The 23,608-nt window shown below is 37.4% G+C and overlaps 1 protein-coding gene across 1 annotated transcript in view; it reads right to left on the reverse strand.

The window, feature by feature from the left end:
- Nucleotides 1-23,608, reverse strand: part of LOC308275762 (uncharacterized protein) — a gene marked incomplete at both ends in the record, with an annotated part of 129,455 nt that overhangs the window by 102,217 nt on the left and 3,630 nt on the right. The window contains 15 exons of the mRNA XM_080714115.1: nucleotides 1,999-2,165; nucleotides 2,538-2,721; nucleotides 4,109-4,225; nucleotides 5,967-6,106; nucleotides 7,312-7,402; nucleotides 7,967-8,105; nucleotides 8,693-8,812; nucleotides 9,022-9,197; nucleotides 9,818-9,928; nucleotides 12,550-12,608; nucleotides 13,950-14,118; nucleotides 15,510-15,657; nucleotides 17,285-17,470; nucleotides 18,738-18,879; nucleotides 22,582-22,808. Of these exons, the coding sequence (XP_080570241.1) occupies nucleotides 1,999-2,165; nucleotides 2,538-2,721; nucleotides 4,109-4,225; nucleotides 5,967-6,106; nucleotides 7,312-7,402; nucleotides 7,967-8,105; nucleotides 8,693-8,812; nucleotides 9,022-9,197; nucleotides 9,818-9,928; nucleotides 12,550-12,608; nucleotides 13,950-14,118; nucleotides 15,510-15,657; nucleotides 17,285-17,470; nucleotides 18,738-18,879; nucleotides 22,582-22,808 (2,176 nt within the window). The remainder of the gene's footprint in view (nucleotides 1-1,998; nucleotides 2,166-2,537; nucleotides 2,722-4,108; nucleotides 4,226-5,966; nucleotides 6,107-7,311; nucleotides 7,403-7,966; nucleotides 8,106-8,692; nucleotides 8,813-9,021; nucleotides 9,198-9,817; nucleotides 9,929-12,549; nucleotides 12,609-13,949; nucleotides 14,119-15,509; nucleotides 15,658-17,284; nucleotides 17,471-18,737; nucleotides 18,880-22,581; nucleotides 22,809-23,608) is intronic.

Genomic DNA, 23,608 nt, shown 5'->3' on the forward strand with positions numbered 1-23,608 from the left:
TCAATAACAGAAAGCCAAAAAGCAAGAGATCTGTGTCAATTTTTTTCTTAACTAACTTGTACATAATTTAAAGTTGATATATAGATAGCACGCTCTGTGCCTATGGACATTACCATAATAATTATTGGCCCATTAAAGAAATTACTCACTTCACCATCTTCTTCTTATAAAACCCTCTGCTATGATGAATTACCTTTTTAGTTTTTTTTAATGCAAGTTAACATGTGATCATTAAGACAAGGTAATTACATTTTACTTTAAAAAATAAAGCATTTGATTTTGTTCTTCCTTTTGGCTGAGTAAAATCCCATTGTGTGTATATACACCAAAATTTTGTGATCCATTCATCTATTGATAGAATTTTAAGCTGGTTCTATAATTTGGCTCTTGTGCTGCTATCAATGTGGCTATGCAAGTATGATTAAAATATTATGGTGTGCATGTATTTTTCTGATAGTCTGCATCCCAAAACAATGTAAAATTACAATGCACCCAGTAAAGAAAGGATTCAAATGGATAAATCTCTAGTGATACAATCATTTTATGAGGAATAATTTAGATTATTCATCTTGATGATAACACTCTCTTATTTATCTTATTCTTAAAAAGAACGGGAAAGTAAATATATACATGTATACATATAATGCATAAATCTATTTTACATATTTGCATATATGTTACATACATGCATATGACATAAATGTGTTCCTCCCCCTTAGGAAATGGAAAATGAAAAGGGCACCACCATTAGACCCAAGTTTTTTATGGATTCCTATAGAAGAAAACAGATGGGATAATCTGAATGAGAACTAAGAGCTGAGAAAACCCACAGCCTAGACCACATGGAAGCAAGTAACTCAAAGGTGAAAACAATTTCCACATCAGAACTCAGAGAGGATGAGTGTGAGGGAAGAACATGGGCTCCGAAGCCACAGTCAAAGTCATTAACCAGTTAGCTGTACCTGGACAAGATGACCAATCAGGCCCCTCTTGATGCTCTGCACAGAGACAGCAGCTGCACTTGTCTCCAGGTTAAGAGACCTATTTTTACTTGCTAAGGAGCTGAGAACAGCTGGCCAAGACTTGAAGTATTCCAGACAATAATTGGGGAAAGATGGAATGGAAAAGGAGGAATGGAAAAGGAGTACATGTTTCCCCCACCCATCTCTCTCTCTCTCTCTCTCTCTCTCTCTCTCTCTCTCTCTCTCTCTCTCTCTCTCTCACACACACACACACACACACACACACACACACACACCACTTAGCCTTTGAAATGAGAGTTCATATTGGGGATGCCTAAAGTAGGCTCTGAGATTGGACAGATAAGGCCAAACTTCAGCAAATTAGGATTACCTCCATGTGGGATAAGAGATATACATAGACAATAAGCTTTCATTTTACCTCGAATAGCCATACTTCCCATTCCACCTCTATGGAGAAATGCAATAATGGTGGCCCACATCCACCCAAACACACAGGAGTTCTCCTGTGAAAGGACCAACATGCTACCGATAATCACCAAATTTCAAGAAAAGAGACAAGATGGCACAGAGGCCTCAAACGTAGGACCCCAAATATCTAACAAGGGAATAGAGATGAGAACACATAAATAAGAGAATACAAGCATACTGTTCTCAGAGTGATCAGAGAGGCTAGAAACAGTAAGACAATGGCTGATGGGTAATCGGCCAGGCTGCTATAACAAAGAGATCTGAAAATAGAGTGGTTCAGCCAACATACTTCTCTCTCATGTTTACAGTTTTCCAGTAGATAGGTACTTCTACTTGACCAGACTGTAAAGTGACCCCCAGGTTTCTTCTTTCTTGTCTCCAACATTCCTATCTTTTCCAAAATCAGAGCAAATGTATACTGCTCCTCAAAAGTTGCTTCCTACGAAATACACATTTTCTTCTTATATGATTTGTCTCCCCCTATAGGTGTTATTTAACAATAGAAATAACATTTCTGGATTCAAACTTTTGTTGTTGTTGTTTTCACCTGTGTTATTGATGATCAACAGGCTTGTACGAGGCTCCTGAGGAAGTTGTCCAGGAGAGAGGAAATAGAATTCTGTTTTAAATTCCCACTCGTCATCATGGTCTAACACAGTGAAAATTATACTTTCCACAATCAAAGGAAATAGTGCAATTCCAAATATCATTAGCCTAAGCAATGAAGAAAATTCACCATATGAAGCTATAGCAATTTTATTTCTTCAATAAGATATTTCACAACTACTGGCTGAATGTCAAAATGTCAAATGTACTTGACACCAACTTCTGAATACTAACACTTATTACGCAACATACCACTGAAAGGCATTGCTATGTATAATATAGATAATCATCAGGTTATCAAACAATGAAAACTAAACACACCTGTACAGGTGAGACAAACCAAGGATAACATACAGATATGCTCACCATCTGCCCTTTGATGGGAATGTTTGATACTATGGTCTAATCTTAAATTCTTGTCTGGTCTTGGCCACATTTGAAACTCATTATCTAATAAAATCTGAATACTCGGATACTCACAAGGTGAAAAGTGTTTTTCTTCCACGTTTCAACTTTAAGAAACGTAGCCGTGCCATGGCACAGAACTGTATTCTCCAGAGGCCCAGGTCACTCACAGCCTTTTGCACTTCAGGAAAAGAAGAATAAGCTGGCTCCATTTCATTCTGGCTTCCTGAGTCTGTAGGCACTTCTATCTGTTTAAAATCTACACACACACACACACACACACACACACACACACACACACCATTAATGCCATATTGAAGCATCATGATAATTTTCTTGTTAAAATACCTTTAAAATTTTTACATTTAGTTTTATTTTTATAACCAGATTCAAAATAATTCTTTAAACAGCTTTTCAATATGTATTCAGTTTATACATCACCACAGCCTTCAATATTGTCTTCCTACCATTATATTTTATCATTGCCAGTGGTGATGCATATTAAAATAAAACTTTTTAATTAAAGTATTTTGGAATGTTTGTGGTTGTAATGCAAACAATATAAGAAACACAGTGTCTAAATTCTATACTCTCAGTGTGGAAATATACTAAATTCATGTGAAAATAATTCAGAAAAAGGGTGATTTTGCTGGCCTAGTTTTGGAAACTAGAGTTTCAAATGATAACTGTATTCTGAAGGCTTTTGAAAATTTCTCCATAGGAATAACCAATCATTAATGCATAAATATTTACATTTTTCTTTGCAGGTGTGGGGATAGAACTCAGAGACATTCGACCTCCGAGCTACACCCCCTGCCCTATTTTTTTATTCTATATTTTGAAACCGGGTCTCACTGAGTTGCAGAGGGCCTCACTAAGTAGCTGAGGCTGTCTGCAAACCGCGATCCTCTGGTCTCAGCCTCCTGAATGCTGGGGTTACAAGTGTGCGCCACCACGCCCGGCTAAATATTTACTATTAAGGTACCAATTATATAGTGTTTTAAGGGAAAGAGTATCAACCTGAAACCAGTGTATACAAATTCCACAGGCAAGACTTACAAGCAGTATGATTTGGGGAGGATCTTTGAACTGCTCTTAGGTCTGGTTTTCTCAGCTGTAAAATAGTGGCCAATGACATTTGTTGGAAAAAAATGGAGCAGGTTTATACTCATGTATATCTACACACTGACTGAGAGCACCTGGCATAGGAGGAGCTCCAAAAATAACCACTCTTATTATCACCCACTAAAACACTTGGGAGTTGATACTGAGGATTCTTGAGTTTGTATTAATTAACTATAAGAATGATTTTTATGTGAAATATCTTCTCAGACTTCATGCCTTTGATTAAGCACTTTCACAGCCTCAAAGTACCTAAAAAGCAGTGAGTCCTTAAGGACAGGAACACTATGATGAAGCAGGAAGTGCTTGGTTTCCAGTGAGGGATGCGGTAGGTGCTAACAGGGCTGTGCACTTTGTACTACTGAAGTCACTGGGAAACAGTAGCATCCCGAGACAGACCGAGGAGCCCACTGTGGAATGAGCCACATTCCTTAGCATGAGCCAAGAATGAGAAGTTATAAGCACTAAGATGACTCAAGGTCATGTGAAAATTGATTTTCTGCAAATTACACAAATGGCTTTACCATGTTTGGGCATTGAATCTCCTTCCAGGTTCATGAAGACATCATTCAGAGTTGGCATGGCAATGTCATAACTCATCATACCCCGGCCAGAGTACTTTTCAAGGTCACTGAAAAGGTCTAAGGCAAGGGACAGGAACATACACATTTGAGAGACAACACCAATAACCAAACCTAGTAAGTGAACACATATCTGAAAGATTATGCATAACATCATTCAGAAAATATTCCCGCAGTGGTACCAGCATATAACTCCCTATCCTTCTCCGACCAAAAACAAAGGTGGTCCACGTGTACCTTATTGGGGCCTTAGTCTATGACAGGACAACACAGCATCCTGTGATAGCATCTCCCATCCTGCTCCAAGGACAGGCAGAGTTGCCATCTATAGGAATGGGGCTAAAATTTGAATTCCTGAGAATTTCCCCAATGAACTAAATCATCTAAAAGAGCTTACTTACACTAATCCTATAATGAGTTAAACCTTCAATAAATTAAACATTAGCTGGGTATGGTAGCCCACGCTTGTAATCTCAGCATTCGGGAGGCTGAGACAGGAGGATCGTGGCTCATGGACAGCCTCAGCTACTTAGTGAGGCCCTTTGCAACTCAGTGAGACCCTGTTTCAAAATAAAGAATAAAAAATCAGGCTAGGGGTGTAGCTCAGAGGCAGAATGCCCCGGGTTCCATCCCCAGTACTGCAATAAATAAATAAATAAATAAATAAATAAATAAATAAATAAATGTTGAACCTCAAAGGAATATGCTAAATCAGAAAAGACTAATGTACATTCACTTTTTTTTTATAAGATAGAGAAAACTATCACCCACCCCACAGAAGAGTTGTGAGTACTTAGATGAGTTGGTATATTTAAAATCATAGGAACAGTACCCGACATAGAGTACATATTGTAGGAGGAGCTAGTGACATTTGATGATTGCTTATCAAACAAATCCCAGGTTGGCATGTCTGCCCAGTGGGCTGGGAAGCCACAGTGAGTACTTTTCTTAAAAAAAATAAGCTATTTTTTTTCTCTGAAAAATAAATACATGGACAATTAAATTAAAATACAAAAAGGAACTTGTGGCAGAGACCTGGATGCCCCAAACTCACTTCTGCACTCCCCGAGCACAGTAAAACTGCTTATTAAATACATCTACCTGCGTGAGGCTCTCCTTCTAGTCTTCTAACTATGCTAAGCTCCTGTTAGAACGAGCCAGCAGGGCCAGAAATTCAGTGTTCCAGGATCTCTCTCCCTTCACCAGTGATGGGTAGGGAATAGAGAACAAGAAGTCCCCCAGCTTCTTTGCCTTGCAAGTGACAGAACTTTAAGCACATTTACTCATTATTATTATTATTATTATTATTATTATTATTAATTTTGGTGGTACTGAGGATGGAACCTTTCTACCTCCGGGCTACACTCCCAGACCTATTTTTCTATATTTTATTTGGAAACAGGGTCTCTTAAGCCAGCAAGGCTGGCTACGAACCTGTGCGATCCTCCTGTCTCTGCCTCCCAAGCGCGGGGATTACAAGCGTGCGCCACCACGCCCGGCGTTACTCATTATTTTTATAACTTCTCTTCAGTCACATTACACTTTAATTGCCTACTATGGTGATCTGTGTAACAACGCCAAATTCCTTGTCTCCTCTCCCTTTCCTCTCTCTAGTCTTTCTGGTGGTGTTTCCAGGGATAGACCACCAAATGATTCATTACACTCAGACCCTCCACTTTCTGCTTCTTATGTAAGGCAGCCCGGGACAAAACTCAAATCCCTTAAATAATAAAAGTATTAATAATGACGGTGCAAACATTTGTCCCCAAACTCCATTCCATTGTAATCCTATGCACCTTACCTGGAAATTTATTTGTCCTTTCCAAAGGCAAAGTATACACAAGTTTTTCTTTGTTTTCTATTTCTAATTTAGCACCGGTGATGTGATGACTAATAAGGGATGTTATTTGTCCAGGATCACATATTTCATTCCTAGAAAAACTAACATTCAAAATATAAGACAAATCAGTCACATTTTCTTACTGGTACCACAAAAGAGAGGTAGAGCAGTCATTAACTAAGAGAAGTAGTAGTTAACTAAAAGAAGATGAGTAAGAACACTGACAGCCAATCAAATTCAGTCATTATCCTATGACAAACAGTTCATAACTTGAGTGGATAAACATATTTCAGTACTAAATGTTATAAGAAACATAGTTACCAAGTAAGTATCAAAGGTAGCAGGTACATTTTATAGAGGAGAGGTTGCTTTGGTTAAAAATAGATCTTAGAAGAAATAGAGATTATTTTTACAGAAAACAGAAGCCTTTAAAGTTAAAGGAAGAGTACTCCCATAACGTTGAGGATATCTGTCCATTCTGTTTATACTATGTTTATTTTCTAGCAGATGTGGTAGCCCTTAACTCAGTCTTATTTATTCCTTTGAGATTAGGGCTTTCAGAATTTAATGTATATGTGAGAAAGTTTATTCTCCCTCTAGATTTTTCTCTCCAAATACCATTTATACCCGTGATTCTTTTCCCTAAATTTGACTAAGAACATCCTGCGGTAATTTTAAATGTATAATTTAAATTTCCAGAGTACATCATGAACTGCCTTTGTACTCATGAAATCATCATAACATCTTCTGTCTAAACATCTTCAATTTCTTTAGGAATTTTTTCCATTCTTAACAATAGAAGCACCTTAAAATGATAAGCACTTGAATATCAATACATTAAAAAAATATACAAATTGGAACCGTGTAGAGTTGCTTGTTGGGTGGCGGGGTTGAGAGTTACGTTCTCAGCCATCTCCTCCTTTGCTGGTCACTCCTGTGGGCCACCCTGAAACACCTTTGGGAACACACTTATGAATGACAATATATCACTGGAGTCTGTGGATCAGCTGAGAAAAATGAAAAGTGGGAAGAAGTTAAAGGTATAGACTGTGCAGAACAGCTCTTTGGAAAAGTGTCGCATGAGAAATGGTCCTGATTGTGAACAGCTGGCCTTGGTTTATAATATTGAAATTTAGCTCATGATTACCAGAGGTAAAGATTTAAGGAGGCAGGGAAAGGATTCAGGAAACATCAATCCAGTGCTTCAAAGACAAGAATTAGACCAGCTCCCTTTCATAGTTGCCCACCTCTTTGATATACCAGTATTGTAAGCAGACATACCCATGTTTTCCCCCAGAGTCTTTACCTTAAGTGATATCCAAGACCCCATTTTCTTTTCAAAAACATAGAAGAGCCTGCACACTTCAGCTCCCCATTAGACATGACAACTTTTCGATCTACATAAAAGAAAACAGTGAGAATACACGTTAAAGTCATTCGTTCTCTGTAGAAAATACAGATTAAGCAATTAAAGTTCAGAATTCCAACACAGAAATGTTTTGTATGGGCTATCACTGCATCTACTGCATATTTTAAAATTGAAACACATGTTAAAATCGATGCATTTGAACTTGTCAACATCATTCTATTTCGGTACCCTCCAATACTGTCATAAAAAAAAAACCACCGCAAAGTACATGGAGATATTATTTACTCTGGGTGCTAAAGGATGCGTAGTTATTTTTCTACCAAGTTTATATCAACAAAGATTGGGATTTTTAAGTGAACTTAGGGTTAACATGAAAAATAATAATCACAATTTTTCATTACTGGTCCTAGCATAGCAAATGCCTAACCAGTGAGGATTTCCTCAGTGGGACTGGATGCTTGTCATCCCCTACACTGCAGTGGAACGCAGGAACGCGGAGGTCATGAGAACAGGATTCCTATGCTAGGAATAAACGTTTCATCTAAACGTCCCAGGTTTTTCACTGTGACACTGAGATCAAACCAAAAATTACCAGCTAAGACGTCAGCCTCGTCCATGAACTGGGTACTCAAGAGGATCACGCGATTTGCTCTGCGTTCCTTAAGGAAGTTCCACACATGGTGCCTTGAAAGGGGATCCAGTCCAGAGGTTGGTTCATCTAGAAGCAAAACCTGCAGAGGATAAAGACACACAAAACATGTCCCTTGCCAACATTAACTACAAACAAACAGACAATAGCCAATCACTTGTCTTCTCTTTCCCTTCCTTTCTTTCTTTCTCTGGCTCTCTTTCCTTCCTCACTTCTTTCTTTCATCCTCTCCTTCTTTCCTTCCTTCCTTCCTCCCTCCATCCCGCTCTCCCTTTCTTTCTTTCTTTTTTCCTTTCTTTCTTTCTTTCTTTCTTTCTTTCTTTCTTTCTTTCCTTCCTTCTCTCTCTCTCTCTCTCTCTCTCTCTCTCTCTCTCTCTCTCTCTCTCTCTCGCTTGCTTCCATATTGGGGATTAAATCCAAGTGCACTCAAGCTCTGAGCTATGCACCCAGCCCTTTTGATTTTTTGGTTTGAAACAGGCTCCCTCCAGGTTACTGAGAGTCTCACTGCAATGCTTCTGTCTCAGCCTCTCCAATATACTTATTCATTAAGTTTAGTAGATTATCTCTTGACACATCACAATGAAAACTCTATCACCTGTAATGGTAAAAGAGCATGACTTTTTTTCTGACACTGCACCCGCTTTCCTCCCCATGCATAATCTTACATACGTGAGGATCTCCCAAAATGGCAATGCCAAAGGTCAGCTTTCTTTTCTGTCCTTCACTTAAATGTTTGGCAAGGTTATCCTGAATATTTTGCATGTCCAATTCCAATAAAATTTGTTGTACCTACACAAAAAAAATACATAAAGCTTAAAATATACATAATTCATATTGGGAAATGTTAGCTGCCCATTAAAGCCATGGATTTTTATAGGACCTCCTTGCCTAAATTTTTTTTAATAGCAGGGCTGAAACGTCACTGAAGAGAATTTTGTGGTCTTGGTTTAACTTAGTAAGTGGTTGGCAATCCAGTTAATGCAAGCATGTCCATCTACCTCTTGTTCCACTTCCTGGGGATGAATCCCTTTTATTTTGGCAAACAGGCTGAGGTTTTCCTTCACAGTGAGTATGTCAAACTGAACATTAAATTGAGGACAAACTCCAGTTCTTTTTCTGATCTCCTCCAAGTCTTGCATTTCAGAGAGATTTTTATTATAGATGGTAACTGATCCTAAGAATAGAGGTTAAAAATATTTCAATGTTGGCAAGATGATACATTTATGTTAATGTTGGAGATCTTAATGTTTGGCATATATTCACAAACACCTAAAATACTGACTTCATAATTTATTAACAATTCCTAATTATTATTAACATAAATATACGCTTATAGCAGTGCACAGTTCCCCTGAAATATCACACAATGGAATAAATATGATTTTCATAAAAGTTGGGGAGATATTAAATATACTCAAAATTATATAGTTTTAGGAAATAACGCCTGCCTGCCTTTCTTCCTTCCTTTCTTCTTTCCTTATAATTACAGCTATGGACACTCTACCACTGAGCCACATTCTCAGCACTTTGAGTTTGTTTGTTTGTTTGTTTGTTTGTTTGTTGAGACAGGCTCTCTCTAAGTTGCCCAGGCTGGTTCAAACTTGTAATACTCCTGCATCAACCTCCTAGGTGGCTGGGGTTACTGATGCATATACCACTGTGCCCAGCTTGGAAACAACTGTAAATAAACATTATTTTAAGACATAAAATTAAGCATTTTAAATGATAGAAGCACTCATATCCCCTCATTTGATGATCAGATTTGCTGCCCTTGAGGAATTTCCTTTTGCTCACCTTCTGTTGGAACAGACGATCCATTCAGGATGTTTAGTAGTGAAGATTTCCCAGCTCCACTATGGCCCAAAATTGCTGTGATCTGTCCTTCATATATATCAAAGATCAAGCCTGTGTTCAGCACAAGATATTAACATTATAAATAGAAGGACATTAGATGGAACTGGTCCTAAACAAAAACCAAGACAATTAGGTCTAGTGGTTTCTTAAGCATTTCAATACTTCAAAATATCGAGGACAAACCCAATATTCAATACTTTCCTAATTACCAAAATATTAAATTGAAACACTATAATAACTTAAGGAATATGGTACTAGTAGAGGAACATCAGGGAAGTACAGACAATAATTAAAACATATGACTGCTACAGCATATAGTGACCAATGGAACAGAAGTCTAAACCCAAATAAGCATAACAGCAAAGATTAAAAAAATGACTTTTCAAATTCCTGAAATCATTCAATAAGCAACACTGAGACAACTACATAAGTTCATTAAAAGTTTTTCTATGTGCTGATTTTAAATGGAAAAGACATGATATTGTCAAGGGCAGGAGGAAAGTGGCATTGGCTAGTTTGGGCCTATATCCTGTATCACTGAAAAACAAATGAACTGTAAGCTTCAGTTCCCTCAATTGCAAAGTGAGGGATATATTAATATGAGCTTCATGAAATTAAATGAAAAAAGTCCAGGTAAATCACTTGCCTAATCCCAAGTACATACCAAGTCTTCAGGGAACAGTAAGTATTTGTTAGTATTGTTGTTTTGTAGACATTATTATGTATTGCTTACGAGAGTCTTAATTCTTATTACCTTGGCAAAAAAATTATTTACAATATGAAGAACCACGAATCTTAAATGTATTGTTTCTTTAATTCTGCTTCTAGAAGCTTCAGGATGGAATTAATGATCTTCATAAAGAATGAACAAGAATATTCAGACCAGGGTTTTCCTTTTTGGTTGCGAATGGTGTGTAGTTAAGTCAGTCATGGAACCCACACAAGAGAATGTTATTTAGACACTGGAAATTAGGTAATGGATAAGGTATTTCGTAAGTGTATTCCTGAAGGTGTTTCAGGGTGGCCACAGGGATGACCAACATAGGAGGAGAGGGCTAAGAGAGTAATTCTCACCCCTGCCACCCAACAAGCAACTCCACATGGTTCTAATTTGCATATTTTTTAATGTATTGATATTCAATTGCTTGCCATTTTTAAGGTGCTTCTAGCGTTAAGAATGGAAAAAATTCTTAAATTGAAGATATTTAGAAGATATTATGATGATTTCATGAGTACAAAGGTAGTTCATAATGTACTCCAGAAATTTAAATTATACGTTTAGAATTACCTCAATATGTTCTTAGCCAAATTTAGGGAAAAGAATCACAGGTATAAATGGTATTTGGTGAGCCGGGCGTGGTGGCGCACGCTTGTAATCCCCACACTTGGGAGGCTGAGACAGGAGGATCGCATGGGTTCAAAGGCAGCCTCAGCTACTTAGGCTTTCAGCAACTTAGTGAGACCCTGTTTCCAAATAAAATATGAAAAAAAAAGGTCTGGGAGTATAGCCCGGAGGTAGAAAGCCTCTGGGTTCTACCCCCAGTACCACTAAATGGTATTTGGTGAGAAAAACCTAGAGGGAAAATAAATTTCCTCACATATACATTAAATTCTCAAAATACTAATCTCAAAGGAATCAATAAGACTGAGTTAAGGGCTACCTCATCTGCTAGAAAATAAACAGAGTATGAACAGAATGGACAGATATCCTCAACCTATGGGGGTACTCTTCCTTTTTAACTTTAAAGGCTTCTGTTTTCTGTAAAAATAATCTCTATTTTTTTCTAAGAATTCTTTTTTAACAAAAGCAACCTGCCCTCTATGAAACGTACCTGCTACCTTTGATGCTTCCTTAATAACTATGTTTCTTAGAATATTTAGTATTAAGCCGGGTATGGTGGCGCACGCTTGTAATCCCCGCACTTGGGAGGCAGAGACAGGAGGATCGCGCAGGTTCAAAGCCAGCCACGCTGGCTTAAGAGACCCTATTTCCAAATAAAAAAGTATAAAAATGGGTCTGGGAGTGTAGCCCCGAGGTAGAAGGGTTTCCAGGAACCCCAGTACCAAGAGACCCTGTTTCCAAATAAAAAAGTATAAAAATGTGTCTGGGAGTGTATCCTGGAGGTAGAAGGGTTTTTTCCAGGAACCCCAGTACCACCAAAAAAAAAAAAAAAGAATATTTAGTATTAAAATATGCTTATTCACTCAAGTTATAAACTATTTTTGTCATAGGATATTGACTGAATTTTATTTGTTATCAATGTTTTTAATAATCTTTTTAGTTAACTACTGTCCTGGTGTAGATAGGCTATATAAATTCCCTGACTAGACAAAAATAGTTTTCAGACTTTGAGTCTAGAGATTGTGCAAATATAAACATATTACATGTAACAGAGTAATCTTAAAAAAATCTTAAAAATCTTAAAAAATCTTTAAAAAGATCTTTTAAAAATCATTCATTGTATGGTCCTGTTTTTTTTAATTAGTAGATCTATGGACTACCTAGAAGAATATTTGCAAGAAATTTTTAATCATGATTAATGTCCTAATGGTAGAGATAGATTGTGTGTATTCTTTTTTTTATTGATTTGTTTTGTTTGTACTTTTGAATTTTGCACATTAAATTTTCCCCACTTTTAAAATAATTAGCAGAAGAATGATATGTTCTTTACCTTTCAATGCTTCTACTTTTCCAGATTTTCCTTTATGTTCTTTTGTAACATTTCTAATTCTGAAATAACAAAAGAGGTAGTTAGCTAACACAGAAGTAAAACAGCACAGATCATGACTAAGCCTAGTTTTAGGGATAGATGAAAGTGACCACTCTGTATAAAGTTATTTTATCTTGTTTATTCTCATTCTATTCCTTTTTATTTCTATTTCTGTCTCTCTCGTGTGTGTGTGTGTGTGTGTGTGTGTGTGTGTGTGTGTGTGTGTGTGTGTGTGTGATTGATTGAACCCAGGAACATTCTGCCTCTGAGGGCCTCACTAAGTAACTGATGCTGGCTGGGAACCTGCAATCCTCCTGACTCAGCCTCCCAAGTACAAGGATTATAAGGGTGCGCTACCACACCTGGCTGGATCTAAGAATTTCTGATCCTAAATTTCCTACTTGCTTCACCAAACCACACAAGCCAGATAACAATACACAGGAGGGTTCCTGAAGATGAATAAATAGCAAGTATAAAATGAGGGGCGGGGGTGAAGGGATAGATGCTAGCCAAGCATGGTGGTGTATTCCTATACCCAGGATGTGGCAGGCTGAGATAGGAGGAACACAGGTTTGAGGGCAGCCTCAGCAACTTAGTGAAACTCTTCAGCAACTAGAAGCACCCCGTTTCAAAAGTAAAAAGGGGTGGAGTGTAGTTCAGAGATAGAATGCCTCTTAGTGCAACCTCCAGGAGAGAGAGAGAGAGAGAGAGAGAGAGAGAGAGAGAGAGAGAGAGAGAGAGAGAGAGAGAGAGAAAGAAGAAGAAGAAGAAGAAGAAGAAGAAGAGGAGGAGGAGGAGGAGGAGGAGGAGGAGGAGGAGGAGGAGGAGGAGGGGGGGGAGGAGGGGAGGGGAGGGAGGGGAGAGGAGAGGAGAAGAGAAGAGAAGAGAAGAGAGAGAAGAGAAGAAGAAGAGAAGAGAAGAGAAGAGGAGGGGAGGTGAGAAAGGAGAAGGAGAAGGAGGAGGAGAAGGAGGAGGAGGAGAAGGAGGAGAAGGAGAAGGAGGAGGAGGAAGAGAAGAAGAGGAGGAGAGGAGGAGGAAGAAGAGAGAAAGGAGAAAGGGAGGGAGAGATGAAGGAGTGAGAGGAAGAGGGAGCTGGAGCGAGAAGAGAGAGAGAAGCAAGAAGGTAGACAAGACAGGAAGGTTGACAAGACAGGGTAAGACAGGACAACATTATATGGAGGTAATAAAAATTAATTTTCCTTTTGAGTAGCAGTTAGAAGAACTGGGTGGTAAAGGCCTGGAATGGTTTAAAATCAAGTTGACAAATTCACTCCTCTTCACTGCTTGCTTTGGTCTCATTCTGTGGCTGTTGGTTCACAATTCCTTAGCGCTGCAACTGGAATAACTATAAGTGGGCTTACCTGATGGCTTCTTTTCCTTGAAATTCTGGAGCTATGGGTTCAAAGTAATCATCAGAGGGCTGCTTGAAGTCTATGTTTTTCTCAATGACCAAATTATTAGTCCTTCGGTGTCGGAAAAAAGATGATGAATTCAGAAAAAATAATGGAGAATAATGGCGCTCATTCCCATCTAATTAATCAAGACAATAAAATATCAAATCATAATATTAATTAAATGAGTAAAGAAACTATTCAGAATAATGTGGAATATGGTAAACTTTTAAACATCTTAGGAAAATTTTTTCTAACTTTATATTACTTACAATAAAACTTCAATATAAAATAAAAACTCAAAAGGAATAAAACTGTAAGCAATACAATAAAAATTTTTTTTGTGGTACTGGGGTTCCTGGAAGCCCTTCTACCTCCAGGCTACACTCCCAGACCTATTTTATTTTTAGAAATAGGGTCTCCTAAACCAGCGCAGCTGCGCAATCCTCCTGTCTCTGCCTCCCAAGCACGGGATTATAAGCATGCGCCACCACGCCCGGCCTATTTCAATAAAAATTTTAACAAAACATAGAGGTTTGAATAAAATATGATGTAAAAGGTCTTTACAATAATGAATAAAAACAAATACTTGGGAAAATTCAAAACTTCAATATGACAATAAAATAGTTATAAATGTGAACTTAAATAATTGTGAATTTAAACAGTTTTATCATAGCTATATAACTGCACAGAATATTGAAATCTATGTATTTACATATAGTTACATGAACAAATGAAAAACACATGAAGAAATTGCATTCATTCATTTTTTTTCATTCATTTTTTATTTTTTTCGGGTTGAAAAAGTGAAATAATATTTGTTATCATGGGCCTTCAGGTATTAAGCAGAAGTAATGCAAACACAGGAATATATAAAGGTAAATACATGGAAACATACAGGGCACAGACTTAACTACAATCTCATAGGAAAAAGCATTCTGCTTCTAGAATGAAGGGTGAAGGGATTCTGGTGTGAAGGAATACCAGGGTAAAGTAACCTGGTATTATAAAAAATTTCAGTTTTTTGAAAGATAAAGAAAATCTAACGACATAATATAACTCTGTAAATATGAGCAGCATATGAAAAATGACAAGAATAATGCTGAGCAAATATTTATTAGAAAGTATTTCCACAGTGTAATGGTCCCCTATTTGCCAAACTATCTTAAGAAAAAATTCATTTCAACTTGTTCTGATACAAACCCTGAGTATCACTCTTCCAAAACACTTTTAAAAGATTCTTGAAAAAGTAATGTGCTTTGCTTACTATATAATTATAATATTCTTTTATAATTAGTGTTATCACATAATTATGATATATTATTATATTGAATTCAGAAGAATAATTGTTTTTACATGAAAATTTCTTTGGATCATTAAAACTATGAAGTATAAATAAAGAACTCATTTGCTCTGAGACAGAAAATATTTATTCTTTACTTCTAAAAATATACTTACATAACCTTAGAAAAAAATTATTCAGTGTAATCATTAACTGTGGAAGTCAGAGAAAAATTTATTATTACTTACAGGGTAAGATTTTGTCAAAGTATAATGTCAATATCAGGTAGATAAGACCATCAAAAATCAATATTGAATATGTCCCAATCATTCTATATGAGTCTCCTGAAGAGTCAGGAAAAACTACACCATTCATGTTATAGTCCTGGCGGATAATCTAAGATTCAAACAAAAATAATAAGAACTTTTTAAATGAATGAATTATATTGGCATAGTATCAATAATTATGAGCTTATGGAGGCAAAAAAATAAGGCAAAAAATAAAGCTATTAGCCAAACCATTTTTATTTTATAGTGATTGAAAGAATATTAGAAGGAAACACTGGTGTGTGTGTGTGTGTGTGTGTGTGTGTGTGTGTGTGTGTGTGTTTGTGTATGTGTGTGTGGTACTGGGGTTCCTGGAAGCCCTTCTACCTCCGGGCTACACTCCCAGATCTATTTTATATTTTTACTTGGCAACAGGGTCTTTTAAAGCCAGCACGACTTTAAACCTGCGCGATCCTCCTGTCTCCGCCTCCCAAGCGCGGGGATTATAAGTGTGCACCACCACGCCTGGCTGGAAACACTGGTTTAAAAAATACTATGTTTTAAGTACAGAAACTTAAATTAGAACTCAATTGCTTGCTTTCCTAGAGTCACTGCAATATCTCAAAATATCTCTTTGATGCAACAATGTCACACAAAATTTAGAAGAAATATGAGAAATGGTTCAAGAATCTGATTAGGACAATAATGAAAAAAACTTTCCTCCTTTAAATTATTATTACAGCAAATAAAATTTTGCATTTTATCGTAAAATGTTTCCCTTTAGTGAGATGGAGTGTTTAGAGACACTTTGGAGTGAAAGCCACATTCTAATTCTTAATCCAGCTCAGGAATACTTTGATTTCTTTTATAATTATTTGTTAATACTTATGTAATTTTATATAATTTGTTAACATCTGCACATTTATGCTTTGAAAGTTTTTATATCTGATGCAACAAATGGTATATAAAATTTAGAAGGAATCGTAGTTTGCAAAAAGAAAAATTTTAAGAATAGGTTTACATGAGCTGGGGATTGTGAGTCAGTGGTAGAGTGCTAGCCTAAGCATGCACAAGACCCTGGGTTTATGCCTTAGTACCACAAAAGAAAAAATAAAAGAAAAGACAGATTTGCACAAAAAATTTAGTAGACTAGCATAATGCTTTCATTATGTGAAGAAAAAATATCTGTATATAGGAGGGACTGTACCTCAAGATATTTGTTGTATATATTGTATATAGGGACATAGTTCAGTGATAAGAGTGCCTGCATAGTATATATATGAAACCTTGGGTTTGATTTCCATCTAGGAAGAGAACGTGGGGGGAGAAAAGGAGGAGAAAAAGGAGGAAGAAGAAGAAACATCTGAGCAACAAAAATCTAGTTGATTTTTAAATTTAAGTTTACTTATGAAATGATAATTTTTTTCATAATGTAATAACATTTTCAAATTTAGATTCAGAATAGAAAAATCAGTTCGAGTAAAAGCTCGTGATTGAAGATAGTGTCCATTATCTGGAGGGAAACACATGAAGTATTGTATTGTGTGTGTAGATGTTTGTATCACTTTGAAACTCACTGTAATATATAATTACCATGCATCAATGAAAAGTATATTTAAAAAAAGATCTGTTGGTTTGGTAACAGACCACCCAAATGAAGCAAATGTCACAATAAAAAATAAGAAAATACATAAACAGTCAGGAAGTATCAAGTTCTTTTGAAAGCTCAATAATGAGATTGTTAACTATGGTTTTACCTGAGTCATTCCAGCAGTGAAGGCAAAAGGACTACAGATACTCAAAATCCATTCCACCGATGAAGGAAGTTGTTTATAAAAAGCGGCCATTCCCACGAACCCCCAAAAGAGGACCAGGAGAAAGATAATGAAGTTGGTGAGGACAGCTTTCCGCAACAATACGCTCATCAGGAACGTGACAGCTAGCTGAAAGAGAGAAGAGGTGTGGTTCTTAAAGGTTTTTAGTTCACTGAGCATTCTGGGTGGTGTCCTAAGGATCTTTATATCATGAAACATATTTATCAGTAAGGATGATGAAGATTTTAAAGGTGTAATTCTGTCCTGCACTCAACCCTTTTTAAAAGGGGATCCTTATTTGCCCTGCTTTCAGAAGGAGCTGGAAGATTTGAAGATAAGGCAAAAATGCAGACTTGGAAAGATTGAATGAATGTACTAAGGAAGGGCATCTATCTACAACACCTCTGCAGAAAACATCCTGGAAGACAGAAGAAAATAGAGCCCTTGTTCAGGGAAGAGTGAGCTGAGCAAAGTGGAAGAACAGTAGGAGAACAGATTCTGGGCGTGGCTACCATAGCCTGAGGGCCTGTAGGAAGAGAGAGAGTGTCAACCCTCAAACATCTTCAGTAAACATCTAGAAAAGTCTTATAATTATAGAGTCACGCCGGGCTTGGTGGCGCACGCTTGTAATCCCAGCATTCGGGAGGCTGAGACCTGAGGATCGCGGTTCGTGGACAGCCTCAGCTACTTGGTGAGGCCCTCCGCAACTCAGTGAGACCCGGTTTCAAAATAATGAAAAATAGCCGGGCATGGTGGCGCAAGCTCGTAATCCATCCCTGCGCTTGGGAGGCTGAGACAGAGGATCAGTGATACTTAGTGAGGCTCTCAGAAACTTAGTGAGACCCTGTTTCCAAATAAAATATAAAAATGGGTCTAGGAGTATAGCCCGGAGGTAGAAAGCCTCTGGGTTCCACCCCTAGTACCACCAAAAATAAAATAGAATAAAAATAAAAGGACTAAAAAAATAGGGCTGGGGTGTAGCTCCAAGTGGAATGCCCCTGGGTTCCATGCCCAGTACCACCAAAAAAATAAATAAAAATAATAATAATAATAATAATAATAATAATAATGAAAAATAGGGCAGGGGTGTAGCCTGTAGGTTGAATGCACCTGGGTTCCATCCCCAGACCCGCAAATAAATAAATAAAGTCATTGTTTCTTTTTTATGCATTATTTCATTTGTTTGTACAAAAGAGAGGTCCAGTTTTACTTGGGTTTATACCATTAAGGTTTGACATACACAGATTTCCTCAAGCATGTGGACTTGCACATGTGTGTGCACATACGCACGCACACTAGGCATGAAGCAAGCAATTGTACTAAGCTACTGGTGCCTTAACACTTGCTACACATAGCTCATATCTGAAGTGGCGACAGTGTTGATAAATGAACTTACCAAAGACAATCCATATAAGAAAAAGAGTGTAAATATGACCATAAAGCCAGTCATGTGTATGATTTCGGCAGATGTTATGATAATTGTAATGAATATGGAAAGAATGCAGATGGAGCCAGCATAGATTAAACCCCAGGAGAGCCTAAATAGAGACATAAATTTGTTAAAATTATTAAGAAAACATTTAAACACCCGAAAACCTATGAAAAATAATGTAACGATTACCCTTGCCCCTGTAATAGGTTGATAACTATAATATAACCACTCTGCCATGAGTCCATTGTGCACCCATCTTCCCATCACAATTTTCCTCCTTTCTCCCACAAAGGTAACCACCATTCTACAAATGCTGTTGATAATCCTCACACATTTCCATTGCCTGAAGCACAGAGTTGACAGATACTGAACGTTGGTACAGGCAACAACCAATGGGAAAGGATGACTGTAAACAATGGCATGGCCTTGCTGATACCAACAGGCTGAGAATCAGCTCTGCATGTATAATCATACAAATAGTATAAAAATTATATTAACAGTATTGCATTCATTCTTCTGCAACTTGCCTTTATTGGTTGGCATTCACAGTATTATACACTATTAAAATTATTTCACTGTTCAAATATATCCTAGTGTTTTCCTACCCGTGGATATTTAGATTGGCTTTTTTTTTTTCCTTATTACAGTGTTGCCAAGAATATTCTCATATTTGTCTTCTCTGGGAAAATGCACAAGAATATCTCTAAGGTAAAACTGTTGAATTAAAGAAGATCAGCATGTTTGTCTCTTTGGCTTTATTAGATTTTATTAAATTGTTCAAGTTAGAGAATTAAGAGGAAATTTAATAGATGCTGACCAGACAAGGAACTCTACAAGCATCCAGTGTGGATGATAATTGTATAATTCTTGAGAGTCTCCAGAGACAATCCCCCACTCTTGTTGTTAGTCGAAAATTTAAATTCCATAACTTCACTAAGCTCATTTTATTCTTCCTATTCCTGTTCATGATTTTCCCCTCAAACTGATATAAATGACGGTACACCTTTATATCTGCTTTGCTTTAGATGTGCTAATTAGTGTTCACATTTCCATGAAGTACTAATTCAGAAATATCATTCCATCTTAGATCTAACAAAACAATAGGATGCTTTCATCCAGACTTCTCATTTTACAGAAAAGAAGGCTGCAATCCTTCTATGAGTTAATAAGCTGACCCAAGGTCACAAGATAAATCTGTTACAAGGCACAGGTGAGACTACAGACCTCGTCTCTCTCCAGAGCTCTTTTCTCTAATTCACAATTGCCTAACTCAGTTAGAACTCCATAGCTGAACAATAGAACACATACATGAAAACCAGGACCTTACATCAAAACATCCTATCACCACACGTTGATGATGGTTTTACTGCTCATTTGACGTTAGTTTAGACTTCATGTCATTACAGTGTTTCAGCCTGCATTGGAAAGCATCAGCATTTTTGCAAAGACATAACACACTCTGCAGAATTTACTTTTCACTTCCTGAATCAAGAAGGAAACTTTAGGTAGGAATTGAAAAACCACTGTGTAGGAGAGTGATAGAAATTAATTCATTACTCAGAAAAAAAGGAACCAGCTGCAGAGATGGCGGGGACAGATGTTAATAACCCTATAAAATCCTCTTGGTGTGTTCTACTAGGGATTGAATCAGGGGCATTCTACCTCTGAGCTACACCCCTAGCCATTTTTTGTTTGTTTTGTTTTGTTTTGAAACAGGATCTCACTAGGTATGAGAATCTTGCTACATTGCTGAGGTTGTCCTCAAACTTGTGATTGTCCTGTCTCAGCCTCCCAAGTACTGGGGTTGCAAGAGTGCACCACCATGCCCAGCTCAGGCATCATACTTAAGTATAAATATAGATGACATTTTTCGCCGGGCATGGTGGCGCACGCTTGTAATCCCCGCGCTTGGGAGGCAGAGACAGGAGGATCGTGCAGGTTCGAAGCCAGCCACGCACTCTGACTTAGGAGACCCTGTTTCCAAATAAAAATGTAAAAATAGGTCTGGAAGTGTAGCCCGGAGGTAGAAGGGCTTCCAGAAACCCCACTACCACACAAAAAATACATATATAGAGAGAGATATAGATAGATAGGTAGATAGATAGATAGATAGATGACATTTCACATTTATGGCATTAGTAACAAAAAGTCATACAATTTATTTTCAGTAGACATTTGGAAATTAGAAGAAACACTTGAAAATCTTTTTCCTTCTTAGATTTAAAAATGTATATAAGATTCATCTTGCTAAGTTTTAGGTTACATGCATGCTAAGAGTCATTCTGAGAATGAATCCACACCTAAATATACAATACCTTTTAATTTTAATATGGTATTGACTGGTGCCTCCCTGGGTGCAGGTGGCTGGTCAGATACTGTCCCATAATACATTCTTTTCCCTTTTTATTTAAGACATGGTTTCTTCTTTTTCTATTTCACAATTCATGTATATTAGAATTCAGATTTTCTATTAGTGAGATATATTTGTAGAAAATAAAAAATGTCCTAGACCATAATTTAGTTTGGAGGAACACATGGCTGCAAAGGATTGTTAAATTTAAATTTCTTCATCCATTCCAGATAGTTTCATATGCATAAATAGTATTTTTTTAATATGAGGACTATATAGAGAAGTATCTCCCAGGAGTCAGTATAAAAATGCTATGTTTCTTTTAGAGTAAAATAAACAAGTCATCTTTCCTTTTATTTTCCCTTTTTTTCTGGGCAGTATAGATTTTGTCACTGGTAGTCCTAAAAATCTCTGTTTAGCTTCTTGGGAATTTAGGGCTTGTAGGATTTGCTTTTTATCTACTAGTCTCACCTCTGTTTTTTTGCTAGGTCTTTATTTATACAATTATTTGAAGCAGGGCCAGCTTTGGATATTTATAATTTGCTTATGATATAAATAGATACATAAATACACATATGTATATCTAAATTACTTTAAATTATGTGTGTCATGGGGCAAAATATAAGTATTATTATAGTGAAGCAAATGCTCTGATTAAGCCCTTTCTGCAGTTACATGTTATATGTCCCAGGCACATTCCATATGCTAGCTTATTTAACTCTAATATATGGTATTTACTTGCTCCAAAAATTACAAGCCTGGTGGCCAACCCCCTGCACACAACTTGGCCTTCATAGGCATTATGCCTTCTTCAATATGAAGAAGCTCTGAGAAACCAGCTGGCCACTGTGGGCAGATCATGACCTGTATTGTAGGACAGTTACAATGAGGATTCCTGGGCTGGAGTCCCATCTCAAGTACCATCATCGACTTGACACTGGGCAACTCTCTCATTCAGTCTCCATTGTACTTCCTTTGTTCACAAATAGGATCGCAGTGCCTCTGTGGCGGGGCCAGCTTTGGACATTCCTGACACAAGATAAGGGCCCGAAATATTGTAATCACTACTTTCTGTGGCCAATTGAACAAAAACTAAATCAAGAAGTCAGCACCAAACAGGAAAAGAAGACGACATACCAAGTTCAAGCCATGCTATTCTTTTGTGTGTATATGTGGTACTGGGGATGGAACACAGGGATATTCTACCTCTGAGCTATACTTGCAACCCTATTTTATTTTTATCTTGAAACGTGGTCTCATCAGGTTGCCGAGAGTCTCACCATATTGCCAAGGCTGTCCTGGAATCTGTATCTTCCTATCTCAGCCTCCTAAGTACTGGGATTACAAGCGTGCAGCACCACCAATAGCTATGACATGTCTTCCCTGTTTCATGATTTCCCTGTTCATTGATGCATACCGAGTTAGTTTGCACGGATGGAGCTTGAGTTAGTCACTCACCAAAATGCTGCATCTTGCAGGCCCATCATGTTCATCAAATTTTTATCCTTTTTTCTCTCTTTTGTAATATTGAGTGACACAAAATATGTAAGTGGGAAGAAATAAAGCAAGCAGAATACAATGAACAGCTCGTTTTGAAAAGCACTTCTAGAAAGAAAAGGTAACGTCTTCATGGTTACAGCAGTCACGGACATCAAGTTCTCCACCACAGAGCGATCGGTTGTGATCTGCAGGAGGATGTAAACCGACACAAACCTTTGTTTAAAGGACATAAATTGTTAGATCTGAATAAAGTGTCCTGGATTATTAACTCATAGCAATTTTCTGGTTTTAATACCATACTATAGTTATGTAAGAAGTCACCCCCGGGGAGAAACTGTGTGAATAGGACAATAGATCTCCCTGTACCTTGTTTTTGCATTTTCCTGGTGATCCTAGAACCACTTTAAGATTAAAAGCTTAAAAACAAGCAGTGTGTTCCCTTGTCTAAATACCTGCTTCCTCATAGAAACCTGTGAAACTCTGAGTGCACAGCATTGCTATGGTTTCGATGTTTGCCGTTGATGCCTTCTCCCTTGCAGATGTAAGAGGTGGGGCCTTTGGAAATGGTTAAGTCATCAGGGTACCACCCTTACGAACCAACTAGTAATGTATCAAAGGGCTACAGAGAGCTGCTGGGGCCTTTATACTCTGCCCTGTGAGGACACAGCCACCTCCTTCTCTTCTCTTCCTCTTCCTTCTCTTTTTCCTCTTCCTGTCTCTTTCTCCTCCTTTTTTAAAAAATTTTTTCTCTTTTGTCTTTATGAGGAAGGGACTCTCACTAGACTCTGAACCTGCCAGCACCTTGACCTTGCACTTCCTGGCTCGAAAACTGTGAGAAATAAATGCCTGTCCTTTATAAATAACCTAGTCTTGGATATGTTGTTATAGCAACACAAATGGACTAAGATGGCCGTCTTTCCTCATAATCTCTATGCCTCTGGGGTTCATCTACATTACACATTAGAACTTTCCTTTGCGCACTTAC

The sequence above is a fragment of the Muscardinus avellanarius genome (assembly GCF_963383645.1).
Source record: "Muscardinus avellanarius genome assembly, chromosome: 16".
Classification (NCBI taxonomy): Eukaryota; Metazoa; Chordata; class Mammalia; order Rodentia; family Gliridae; genus Muscardinus; species Muscardinus avellanarius.